Below are 13538 nucleotides of genomic sequence, written 5' to 3'. Positions count from 1 at the left end.
GATCAGAACTGATCACAGCTGCAATGCTGAAAATAAACAAAACTACTGGACACACTTTATCAACTGATTGATTTTTTGCTTGTAGGATTGCTTTTTGACACAAAGGTGCTTGAGCACATAGCACATGCTGGGACTTTCTGAGAAATCACTAATACAAGAAAAGTTAATATCCTTTGTTTTGCATATAATAATGTTGCTCACCACATGTACTATGCAATAACTCAATAAATACCCAGTATTAAAATAAAATACTGAAAGAAAGAATAACACAGATATATACCTTTCCTGTGTAAATGTAAAACAGGACTTCTCGAAAAACATCAGGTTTGGCATGTGGAAGTCGAATGGGCGTTGGGCTTCCAGGTGGTGCTGGTGAAACAGTTGAACCTGGAACTTTGCAAATCTCTCCTCGCTTTACATTCTGAAAACTTGTACACCTAGTAATAGAAATCAGTGTTGTCATTTGGTGTAGACAAAGGCACCAAGAGAAAAGCAGACATATCTTTAATAAACTTGCTCACTCAGATTCAGTATATTTATGGATTAGCATACTTTCGCTAAGAAAAGTTTCCCATCATCTGAAGAAACCAACAATCTTAAAACAGCTGTCTAATGGCCTTGAGTTTTAGATAAATAGATTTGTTTTTTGTGATGTTATTTATATAGTATTAAAATTATATTAACAATTTAGGTCAATTTGTGGATAGTCGTGTTATCTCTAATGAGCATAAGCCCAAACCTTGAAAGATGAAAGTCAATCTCTGTTACTGGAAGGACAAAGATGTTCCCGAAAGGAAGGCAGTTCAAGAGAATAGAAAAAAAAGAAATACTGTAAATGAAGAAGAATATATGATTTAGAGTTGAATCATGAAAGGATACTATTTGTTTGTTATTTGGTTTTTAGGAGCATTAGCAACTAAGGCCATATTGCTCCGGGATATGCGGTGGTCATTCCCTGACCTTTCCGCATCCTCCGTATTTGGTGGTCACGGGCTCGAACCCCGGTCTAATCAAGAAGCGTGTGCTACGCACTGCTGCTCCTTCCCACCTGGCTATGGAGGCGCTGAAAGGATACTAATTAGATGATGCACACAGACCAGTTTGGAAGAAAGAGGTAAAATTACAAATACCAATTCAGAAGAGCAGTGCAATGGAAATATCTGAAGAAAAGGCACACAATATGTAATGATCACAACATGACTTATCCCCTACAATAATACAGCTGAGAATTTCACTATCCTACTCACACTGAGGGCAATGTTACACACTCATACAACATCTCATTCAGATTATCCAAAACACACACACACACTAGTCTAGTGAATGGTGTCCTGGACCTTGCCGCATGCAGACTTGGAAAAGTTAAGTTTATGTGGAAAAACCAACAGTTCCAAAATGATAGTGTTCCCCCTAAAGCTAACATCACTTGCATGGATGTATTTTAGTTATTGCTGACCATAACGTCAACAACAGTTCCACTGGAAACTACTCCAGGCACTTAACACTGATCAGGGATGACATTTGACTTACACATCTTCCTCCAAATTTCCTACACAATATGAGCACAGCTGTTCTCCCTGGGCAACATTCTCCATAAACTGTTTCATACAGTAGTAGATATCTACAGTTTAGCCTTCAATCACCAAAAAATGAATTACACCAAATCGTTCTGATTTGTATGCTCCCATACTTACTGCATATAATTCATAGTTTTAGTTATTGCCAAAATATTTTAGAAGTTTGCAAACTAATACTACTAACTGCCTGAATGATTATGCATTCCTTTTTATATGTAGTCCTGAGTGATGGTGCAATAATTTTTTGGTCAACAACAGAAATGCTGCTGCCCCCCCCCCCCCCCAACTTTCACATGAAGATCCCTTAAACAGTAGTGGATTAACTCCAATCTCATAAGGCATTTCTCACTATTATTTTGTTTTTATTATTTATTAAAAATAAAATAAATAAGAATAAGCAAGTGCATACCTAGTAAACTGTTTATTTGTACTAAGCACACATTTGCTTATTCTTATAAATTAATTTTATTTTCCATTATTTTTTACCAGTGAAAAACTCTGTAGTCATTTTTTAAAATTCAAATAACTGTAGCTCTATAATCATTCAGAATAAGACATTTATATGAACCATTTTCATGTTTTGGGGTCCTCAATCGATCCTGAAAGTATGGTCTGCATGTTATGAAACACTCTATATAGAGTCTGAGCTATGCCGTTATCTCAAAAGTTAATTACATATACAAAATATCTTAGTATTTTATGTTCATCAATTCTGTGAATTGGAAGTGATAACTACACATCTGTGGGTTGAGTCAGTCAAAGCAGCATTAAAATTAAAACTAATATACAGGTAGTTCTTGCTTTACAAGTTTTTTTTTTTCAAAGTACCAAGTATCAACAAAATCGAAAATATGAACATTAATTGCAAAAAATGAATGTTAAACATTCATAAATACCGCATTTCAAATCACGCGTGTAGCTATACAATACAGTGTACCCAGCTTTATGATATTAATCCGTGCCAGCGACACAATCGCATCGTGAAAATATCGTAATGTGAACCCAATAACACATTGTGGAATGAATTACCAAAAAACAACCTCGGAAGTTGAAAATTTCAACTTCTGAGGTCGTGGAAGTTGAAATTAACAAAATTAACATTTATAACTCTCTAAAAGGTTGTTTTTACAGTGCAAGTTGTACTAGTTACCAATTCAAATCACTAAAATGCACTACACTTTCATCGTTATCATATGTTCTGTTATTAGAACCAATTTTGAACCTTTGTGACATTTTTCTAAAGCACATTTCTGGAGGTGACGACCAAAAAACAATAAAAACAATTTGCACTTTCTGGTTTATTGGGCTTTTCTGTTACTACAAGCAATTATAAACAGGTAGTAAACTCCATGTAATTGCATTTGCGAAAATACCAATAGCTGGAATTGTGTGGTTTTTTTATATTATGGCGAAATGTGTTTTCCCCTTTACTGAAATCTTCAATTGCATAAAAAACATAAATAAATTTTCAGAATCTTCTCTTCATTCCTTTTTTTTTTTTTTTTTTAAGCTTCGTAAACTTATTACTCTGCACAAATCGTGTTAGTTGCAATTTGTGCATTCAGTTAAAAAATGCTTATGCACCTATTGAAATTTATAAAGAAAATAGAAGGTTATCTTGGAAACAAACGCCTTCTGAAGAATTTCTGATGAACACGACTCCTTGTGCAACAAACCAACAAGTGCCAAGTCAATAATGAGTGATCAACAAGTGTGCATTTAGTCGATGATGAAGAATAAACATTCTTTAATTTGTAAGTCATAAATAATTTTTTTATTATTATAATTTGCTTTATTTTACAGACTATGTTTTAATTTCTTTGTATAAATCAATCATTGTTTAAACAAACAAATTAGCTAACTAATTTCATTGTTGAGAACGTAACCCCTATTTTTAACATTATGTCTATGGGATTTAATTCTCGCTTTATGAGCGCACACTAGGAATGAATTAACTCGTAAAGTCGAGAACTACCTGTACTCACAATACCACTGATCTGAACAGAGCTTTTCTAATCGTGTGGCATCTTTAAATATTTAAAAAGCTGGTAGCACCCAAGTTAAGAATCACTAGTTTAAAAGGCATTGTTTCAAGCCAATTAGTTTTGAGAAGTTTATGCATTCTCTCCTTTGGTAGGATGGCATGAATTTTATTACCACATACAATGAATACTAAAGGTAACATATGCTGCTTGTGGCTGAAATTGTCCCACCTGGAAAGAATGGCTATACATACCTGGAAATTTACATACATAATTGTGACATATACAAATTAAATTAGCATGTCAACCTGATCAGTGCAGTAACCGATTGGCAGGCAAAGTTTATACAGCTATGTATAACAAAACTTTTTAGATAGAGAAGTTTTCTTAAATTTTTGCTGTTTTATTAACTTAAATTGGCATATTAATTTATTTTCTAGAAGTAGTTTTCTATTCCTAGTTACGAACCTTAGTTTATTTTGAACTTAGATAGAGATTTTGTAAGTTATTACTTAATATCGGTAAGGGTATCCAAACCACATGTTTGACAACATTTTGTAGCTCGGGCAAATGCTAAGTTTTTAATTATATTTAGCCATTTTATTGACTTAATTAAATTATTTTCTAAAAATAGCTTATAGTCCTAGTCAAGCTCCTTGGTTTATTTTGAATTTAGATAGTGATTTTGAAAATTAATACTTAGTGTCTGTAGATATACCATTCGTAACTTTCCGCCATTGTTATACAATACAACGTATATCCCGAACTAGATACCGTAAGGTTTCACAGAAAACCAGATAGTGAAACACGTAGCACTGTAGTAGAAAACTGTTAGTTTAGTATTATAGTATAGTATTATCAATTAATCAGTAAAATTTATTAATTTTATTAAATTTCATTGTCAGTTAAGTTGTACTTAAATGGAATCATGACCCAGACTATAGCAGCAAAGCAACGCTCGCAGATTTGCCAGAGTGCTGTGGTTCAGGGGTAGAACCGAAGGATGCGATTCTCCAGTGCATCACAATCTAAAACAATGTGCGAAATATGAAATATTTACATTTCTGTCTAGAACAGGACATGATCTAGCCAAGGAGGATGTATCTGTGTGTGCTAGGTGCAGAGACTGAGGAAATTAGGCACCAACTCAGCATTCTAATGGGCATCTACGAGAGTCTGAGGTGTAGGGTGGATGCCCTTGAGGAAATTAATAAGAGGGGTCCATCAAGCTCTCAGCTGCCTAACTCAATGCCAGAGTTCACTCCTGTACATCAGGCAACACAGCTGCAATCTCCAAGGCAGATGTGCTGGTCCCACAGGAACTAGTTATTGTTGGTGACTATTGTCAGGGAGACGAGGAATATATTATGCAAAAAGGATAGGTGGTACAGGACCAGGGTATGTAGTTGTTATTTGGTTTTTAGGAGCATTAGCAACTAAGGCCATATTGCTCCAGGGATATGCAGATAAAGGTCATTCCCTGACCTTTCCGCATCCTCCATATTTGGTGGTCATGGGCTCGAACCCCGGTCTAATCAAGAAGCATGTGCTATGCACTGCCGCTCCTGCCCACCTGGCTACGGAAACACCCCAGGGTATGTCTGCCAGCGACAAGAGTTGATGACGTTGTAGAGCAGATATCATTTTTTAAGAGCACGAAAGGTGATATTGTTGTACACGTTGGCACTAATGACTTTAAGAGCAAGAGGTCTGCAGATTTACTTAACAAGTACAGGTCAATGTTGAAAAAAAAAAGTTGCGAGCTAGGGTTGAATTTGAAGGTGTCTGCAATTCTGCCCAGACACGATAGGAGGCAGGTATATGATGAGAGCCTTGTCAATCAATTCAGCTCTGGAGAGATTGTGCAAGGCTCATGGGGGTAGAATTTTTTTCAGCATGGTGTGTGCTTGCTAATAGGAGAGACTGCTTCTACAAGGATGGTATACACTTAAATAGAAATGGTGCAAGAATAATTGCTGATGCTATCGAGGCAGTGCTAGGTGAGTCGGAAAACTGCTAGCTTAGGGGGATTCACACACTAAAAGATTAAGAGTAGCCGTAGGCAGAGGTGAAAGCGATTCTTGCACCGCTTCAGCAGCCTAGACAGCAAGTTGCTGGAAACTTCAAGAGCTGCTGGGAGTCATCATGGAATAAATAAATACATTGGACTGTGTTAAGGTAACTAAGAGTAAGAACAGGTGCATATATACTTGCATATACACCAATGCTAGAAGTATAGAAAATAAATTTGAAGAATTTGAACCGCTGATAATGACATCAAAGGCAGATATCGTTGGGATATCAGAGATATGGTGTCACACATATAAGCATTGCAGAATTGGAATTTGGGAAGTACAATGTGTACAGAAAGGATAGACAGGGAACGAGGGGTTATGCTGTTAGATAAGAAACACATAAAATCTAACAAAGCGCATCCAGCTGACATGGGTGGGCACTGCAATGTTGAGTCAGTTTGGTGTGACATAAGCATTGGGAGATCAAAATTGAGAGTAGGAGTGTGGTAAAGGCCTAATGACTCTGATCAGTACAAAGATCAATTGTGCAGAGAAATAGAGTGGCCCAGTAAATTAGAATGTCTTGTAATGGGGGATTTTAAATTTCCAGATATTGACTGGAACTTGTGGATTGATCACTTGCACGCTAGCAAGACTTTTGTGGATTTATTGGAAGATTGTTTTCTACAGAAACATGGTCGAGGGGCAACTAGAGGGGTAATACTCTTGATCAAATTATCCACAGTGATGACACATGCATTATGAACTTGCAGATAAAGGAACCACTAGGTGACAGTGATCACAGTCTACTGATGTGAGATTTACTTATAGATGTTACTACCATCAACGGTAAAGGGAATGGTTTTTGTTTTCGTAAAAGTGACTACAGTGGTCTCAGGCAGTTTTTAAATTCTATACAGTGGGATCAACTGATGATGTTAGAAACAGTGAATTCTAAATGGGAGGCCTTCTGGGAATTAATCTTGGAAGCTACTATGCTTTTCATACCAACTATGAAATACTGTTCAAGATTTAGGCCTAAATGGATGTCAGATAAACTAATGAGGCTTGTGTCAGAGAAGAAAAATGCATGGGATCCATATAAATTAGAGGTGTTTGCTTGTTTGTTGTTTAGTTTTTAGGAGCATTAGCAACTTAGGCCATATTGCTCCGGGATATGCGGTGGTCATTCCCTGACCTTTCCGCACCCTCCGTATTTGGTGGTGATGGGCTCGAACCCTGGTCTAATCAAGAAGCGTGTGCTACGCACTGCTGCTCCTTCCCACCTGGCTATGGAGGCACCAATTAGCAGGTAACACAGAAGCCTACGACAAGTATAAGCTAATCTGTAATCAAGTCACAAAGGAGATTAGGCAAGCGAAGGCTGATTATGAGAAATCCTTGGCAAAGGATGCAGAGAAAAACAACAAAGACTTCTTTACTTACCAAACTCTAGAAGGAAGAGGATCAATCAGATTGGTCCACTTAATGTTGGTGGTTCGACTATTGATGGTTCTGCTCAGATAGCTGACAAACTGAATGAGTATTTTGCATCTACATTCACACATTAGGAATTCTGTAAGGAAGGGGAGGACATAAGTTTACTAAACTCTAACAGGGAGCTAAATTATTTTGTAATAACGGAGAGCAAAGTGGAGAAGAAATTGTTGAACCTTGATCTGTTCTTGCACTTGTGAGGTGAGTTGAGTAGTAGTGGCAGGTGCCAAGAGGTAGAAGTGAGTGAATATCCTATGACATCCCAAATGTGATCAATGGATAATAATAGCTGATGAATGTATAGGCCAAGGAAGCAATTCCACATAATAGGTATATCAGGATACCAGAGGTAAATGGAATCTATCCAGTTATATTGAAGAGGCAGCAAGGGAAGAATGCAAACCCTTAGCCATAATTATGAGAGAATCATTCGATTCAGTGAGGACCCCATGGACTGAAGATGTGCAAATGTATTCCCAATTTACAAAGGGGGTTTCAAAGGGCGACACAAATAATTATAGACCTATTAGTTTAACTTCTGTTCTGAGGAAAATAATAGTCACTGGTTAAAGAAAGCATTGCAGGATCACCTAGACAAGACTGCAGTAATAGTTCAGACACAGCATGGGTTTGTAAAGGGGAAGACTTGTCTGACCAATCTGATTGGATACTACAATGTGGTCACAAAAGAACTGGATGCAAAAAATAATTTTGATATCATATACTTTTCATCTCATAGGTGCCTAGTCTCCAAACAGCGCAATATGCAGAAATTAAACCTGTCTCGGTAAGACCATCCTTTCGCTCCCTTCACCAATCTCACTGCCCTTCACTGCACCCGTTCTAGCATATCCACGTCCTTCCAACGGGCACAAAGTGGCAGGAGTGCTGTGACTCGGGGGAGAACTGAGGGGGGGGCAATTCTCCAACGCATCACAGCCTAAAAAAATGTGCAACTTGTGAAATGTTTGCCGAACTATCTGGAACGGAACATGATATTGCCATGGGGGATGTCTTTGTGTGTGCGCGATGTAAGGAAATCAGGCGACAACTCAGCGTTGTTATGGGCCTATATGAGAGTTTGAAGGACAGGGTGGATGCCCTCGAAAGATCTAAATTGAGGGACCCATCAGGCTCTCAGCTGCCCACATCAACGCCAGAGCTTGCATTTGGTCATCACGCAACACAGTGGCAACCCCCAAGGTAGATTGCGCTGGTCCCAAAGGAACTAGTAGTTGTTGGTGACTCTATTGTCAGGGAAATGGGGAACATCCTTTGTAAAAAGGATAGGTGGAACAGGATCAGGGTATGTCTGCTAGGGGCAAAGGTTGATGACGTTGTAGAGCAGATGTCATCTTTTAGGGGCACAAAAGGTGATATAGTTGTACACGTTGGCACTAATGATATTAAGAGTAGGAGACCGGCAGAATTACTTAACAAGTACAGGTCACTGATGAAAAAAAGCCGTGAATTAGGGTTGAAGTTGAAAGTGTCTGCAATTCTGCCCAGACACGATAGGAGGGAGTATATGATGAGAGCCTTGTCGATCAATTCGGCCCTGGAAAGATTGTGCAAGGCTCAAGGGATAGAATTTTTTTCAGCCTGGACTGTACTTGTTAACAGGAGAGACTGCTTCTACAGGGATGAGATACACTTAAATAGAAAGGGTGCAAGAATATTTGCTCATGCTATCGAGGCAGTGTTAGGTGGGTCGGAAAACTGATAGCTTGGGGGGATACAAGGACTAATAGTTTAACAGTAGCCATAGGCAGAGGTGAAGGTGATTCTTGCACAACTTCTATTAGAATAAGTAGCGACCTGGAACGAGGGGTGTTGGGGGTTTCAGGGACGGATGGCAGTCATCGTGAAACAGGTGGGTATATGGGATGTGTAAGAGTAATTAAGAATAAGAATAGGTGCATGTATACCAATGCTAGAAGTATAGTAAATAAATTTGATGAATTTGAAGTGTTGGTCAAGACATCAAAGGCGGATATTGTTGGGATAGCAGAGACGTGGTGTCACACAGATATAAGGAGTGCCGAACTGGAATTTGGGGAGTACAATGTGTACAGAAAGAATAGACAGGATAGGAAGGGAGGAGGTGTTATGCTGTTAATAAAGAAAAACATAAAATCAAAAGAAGTGCATCCAGTTGATATAGATGAACAGTGCACTGTTGAGTCACTTTGGTGTGACATGAGCACTGCGAAAGCAAAAATAAGAGTAGGAGTGTGTTATAGGCCTAATGACTTGAATGAGTACAATGAACAATTGTACAGAGAAATAGAGTGGGCTAGTAAATCGGAATGTCTTATAATGGGGGATTTTAACTTCCATTGTTTTCTGCAGCAGCATGTTCGAGAGGCAACCAGAGAAAGTAATACTCTTGATCTGGTTATCAGTAGTGATCATTCATGTATTAGGAATTTGCAGATAAAAGAACCACTAGGTGGCAGTGATCACAGTGTACTGACGTGGGATTTACTTAAAGATTTAATTACTATCAGGGGTAAAGGAAAGGGTTTTTGCTTCCGTAAAGGGGAGTACAGTGGTCTCCGACATTTTTTAAATTCTGTACAGTGGGATCAACTGACGATGTTACCAACAGTAAATTCTAAGTGGGAAGCATTCAAGGAATTAATCATGGAAGCTACTAAAAGGTTCATACCTATTAAGAAATATTGTTCAAGGTTTAGGTCTAAATGGTTGTCAAATGAACTAATGAGACTCGTAACAGAGAAGAAAAATGCATGGGATGCATATAAATTATCAAGCGACTCAGAAGCCTATGGCAGATATAAGTTAATCTGTAATCAGGTCACAAAGGAGGTTCGGCAGGCGAAGGCAGATTACGAGAAATCCTTGGCAAAAGATGCTAAGAAAAACAGCAAGGATTTCTTTACTTATATAAACTCTAAAAGGAAGGGGATGAATCTCATTGGTCCACTTGACATCAATGGTTCGACTGTTGATGATCCTGCTCAGATAGCAAACAAACTGAATGAATATTTTGCATCTACATTCACACGTGAGGAATTATTAAGGTTTGAAAATGGCAGAAGGTTATCAAATTGTAGCAAGATACTTAATGATTTTGTAATAACTGAGAGCAAAGTGGAAGAGAAATTGTTGAAGTTAAACATAAGAAAAGCACCTGGGGTGGATGGGATCTATCCAGTTATATTAAAGGAGGCAGCAAAGCAACTAAGCAAACCCTTAGCCATAATTATGAGAGCATCCTTGGACTCAGGAGAGGTTCCCACGGACTGAAGATGTGCAAATGTATCCCCAATTCACAAAGGGGGATCGAAGGGTGACACGAGTAAATACAGACCAGTTAGTTTAACTTCTGTTCCGGGTAAAATAATGGAGTCACTGGTTAAAGATGCATTACAGGATCATCTAGACAAGACTGCAGCAATAATTCAGACACAGCATGGGTTTGTTAAGGGAAAGTCTTGTCTGACAAATTTGATAGGATATTATGATGTGGTTACAAAGGAACTGGATGCGAAAAATAATTTTGATATCATATATTTGGATTTCAGGAAAGCTTTTGGCACTGTTGCGCATGGAAGACTATTGTACAAACTGGAGCAGAATGGTATTAAGGGTAAGTTGCTACAATGGATAAAAGGATGGTTAAGTGCTAGAAGACAGAGGGTGGTAATCAATGGGTGCTGCTCTTCTTGGACTAATGTTATTAGTGGAGTCCCACAGGGTTCGGTGTTAGGTCCACTGTTGTTTTGTATATTTATCAATGATATTGATGAAGGTATATCAGGCTTAATGTCAAAGTTTGCAGATGATACAAAGGTTGGCAGGGTTGTTAATGACAGTAATGGCAGTGTGCTACTGCAACAGGATCTAGATAATTTGGGCAGATGGGCTAAGAAGTGGCAACTGAAGTTTAACCTTGACAAATGCAAAGTACTACATATGGGTAGAAGTAACCCCAGAGAAACGTACCAACTGTGTGGTACTACACTTAAGTTGGTAGAAAATGAAAAAGACCTGGGAGTAATTGTGCAGGCAGATATGAAGTTTTCTGAGCAATGCAGACAGGCTGCCAGGGCAGGTCATGGGGTTTTGTCAATAATATATAGGAATTTTGCTTAGGGAAAAGGAGGTGATTATCCCTCTGTATAAGGCAATGGTCAGGCCACGGCTTGAGTACTGCATACAGGTCTGGAGGCCTCATTTTAGGAAGGATGTAGATTTACTTGAGTGTGTACAGAGAAGGGCAACAAGATTGGTGAGGGGAATGAAGGGATCCTCTTACCAAGAGAGGCTTAAGTTCTGCAAATTGCAGTGGCTGGAGACTAGGTACCTGCGCAGTGATCTGATTGAGGTATATAAGGCCTTGAATGGGTTGAGCACACTGAATTCTGATGGGATCCTTCCACTTGTTCAGATTGCGAACCTAAGGGGGCATAAATTCAAATTAAGAAAGGACAGATGTAGAATAGATGTGCAGAAATTTTCCTTTAGCGAGCGGGTGGTTAATTGCTGGAACAAACTTCCATCTGTCGTTGTGGAAGTTGATAGGTTGAATAAATTTAAGGAGGAACTGGACAGGCATTTGGAGGGAATGGTGTGATTTTTTTTTTTTTTTTTTTTGGCTGATGCTCCATAAGCTCATACATTTGCTTTCTTGCATTACATGCCACTACTACTACTACTACCGCCAGATCTGTATACAGTAATCAAGATGCAGCCTAACCACTGCCTTATACAACAGGATAATCACCTCCTTATCCTTGACAGCAAAGTTCCTGTATATCATAGACAAAACCCTACAAACTGTCTTGGTAATCTGCCTACACTGCTCAGATTAGTTCATATATGATTGTACAGTTAACCTGTCTTTTTCATTTCACTGAGTGTAGTACTACACAGTTGATAAGTTACTCTGGGATTACTGCTACCCATTTTCAGTACCTTGCATATTGAAGAAAAATTTAAGAATTTCTGTGGAATTCAAGTCAAGAATCTGACAAAACCAAATCAAGTAATACATAAATAGATGTAAAGGATATTACTACATTAAAAAAAGAAACAATAGGTTTTACTTTCAAATGTTTTGATATATTTTTTTTTATTTTGATTTTGATTCAACTTTTGACAATAATTTTACTCTATCATTAGGCAAATAAAGTCAAAATAAGAAACACAAAGCTTTAAAGCATTTATGTACAAAGTTTTCATTTTTACAAAATTTAAAAATAATCTCATTTCACAAACCTACTGTTATACATCCACATGGCACACCCAGGGTCTTGAGCTGGATATCCTCCCCTCTCTCTCTCAAATTTTTTTTTTTTTTTTTGGCTGGTGTAGCATAAGCCTCAGGCTTCCTTGCACCATATGGTTAATAATAATAATTCACTGCTGAAAATGTTAAAGATTGGTAATCATATCTGATAACAAAAAAATCTAAGCATACAGCCATAAATAAAAATCTATCCATACCTTGTCCTTAATATTAGTCTGTGAGCATATATGGGAGCTTCTTCCCTTCCTACAATGAAGACGATATCAGCACTTTCTCGGTCTTCTGCCATACGCTGCAAGTCCTCTAATAAACGAGGAACTCCAGTTAGCGTTTTGTCAGCAAAATGAAGAGATGCCGGAGTAACCCTTGTCCCCATTGAATTTGATTTTTAAACCTAAATATTTAGAAATACATATATCTAGTGTCAACGAACTATGCTTATTTTCACTTGTATAATATCTGATTTACATTCATCATAATAACATCTCTGATTTGCATACATCTTAGTACAATCAACTTTACTGTGCCAAGATACATCCAAATGAGAGATTATTATATATTAGAATAGAACTCTTGAGAGACCAGAAACTCAGAATAGTTCTTGCATCTTTTGGCCAAACATAGTAATACATTTAAAAATATATATATATATATAAAAATAACAGTGCTGTTTTCATGGTCTATATGGAAAAAATACTAAGTCCATATATGAAATTTATGAAAATTTAGTTTACTGCAGGACTAACCTATGATACAATACACTATCAAGCATATAAAATACTAAATTTGACTCTGGCTACAATTCTGGATTCTTACAAAATCCTACCTCATGATTTTGTAAGAATAATACCCTCAGGCCTTAATGCTACAAGATTCGTTTTGACTTCTACATCAGTCAAACCTTAGTCAGGTATATGACTACACTGATACAGTGTTCTGCTTTCCCAATACGATTCCACAAGAATCCTGAAGCACAGCCCTGCAATCAGGGCCGGCCCAAGCTACGGGCAAGCTGGGCAGTCGCCTGGGGTGCTGACGCTTTGGGAGCGCATGAGTGTCAAAGGTTTGAGAGGGTGCATATGCTTCGTGAAAGGGGAAAAAATGAAAGATTTGGGGAAAGATGTGGAGGCACTTTCTCTGTCCCTTTCTTTCTCTATAGTGCAGTAAACAGTCAAAAATGCATCAGTCA

The 13538-nt window shown here is 38.0% G+C and overlaps 1 protein-coding gene across 1 annotated transcript in view; it reads right to left on the bottom strand.

Annotated features, from left to right (window-relative positions):
- Positions 1 to 12725, bottom strand: part of LOC150091746 (serine-enriched protein) — a 40061-nt gene extending 27336 nt beyond the window's left edge. The window contains exons 1-2 of the mRNA XM_090385489.1: positions 12547 to 12725; positions 281 to 437 (exon numbers count right to left, since the gene is read on the bottom strand). Coding sequence (XP_090241615.1) covers positions 281 to 437; positions 12547 to 12725 — 336 coding nt within the window. The remainder of the gene's footprint in view (positions 1 to 280; positions 438 to 12546) is intronic.
- Positions 12726 to 13538: the final 813 nt, after the last annotated feature.

This window comes from Mastigoproctus giganteus, chromosome 1 (genome assembly GCF_048544385.1).
Source record: "Mastigoproctus giganteus isolate SK-2022 chromosome 1, ASM4854438v1, whole genome shotgun sequence".
Lineage (NCBI taxonomy): Eukaryota > Metazoa > Arthropoda > Arachnida > Uropygi > Thelyphonidae > Mastigoproctus > Mastigoproctus giganteus.
The sequence above is the reverse complement of the archived record's forward strand: the minus strand, read 5'-3'. Positions and strand labels throughout refer to the sequence as shown.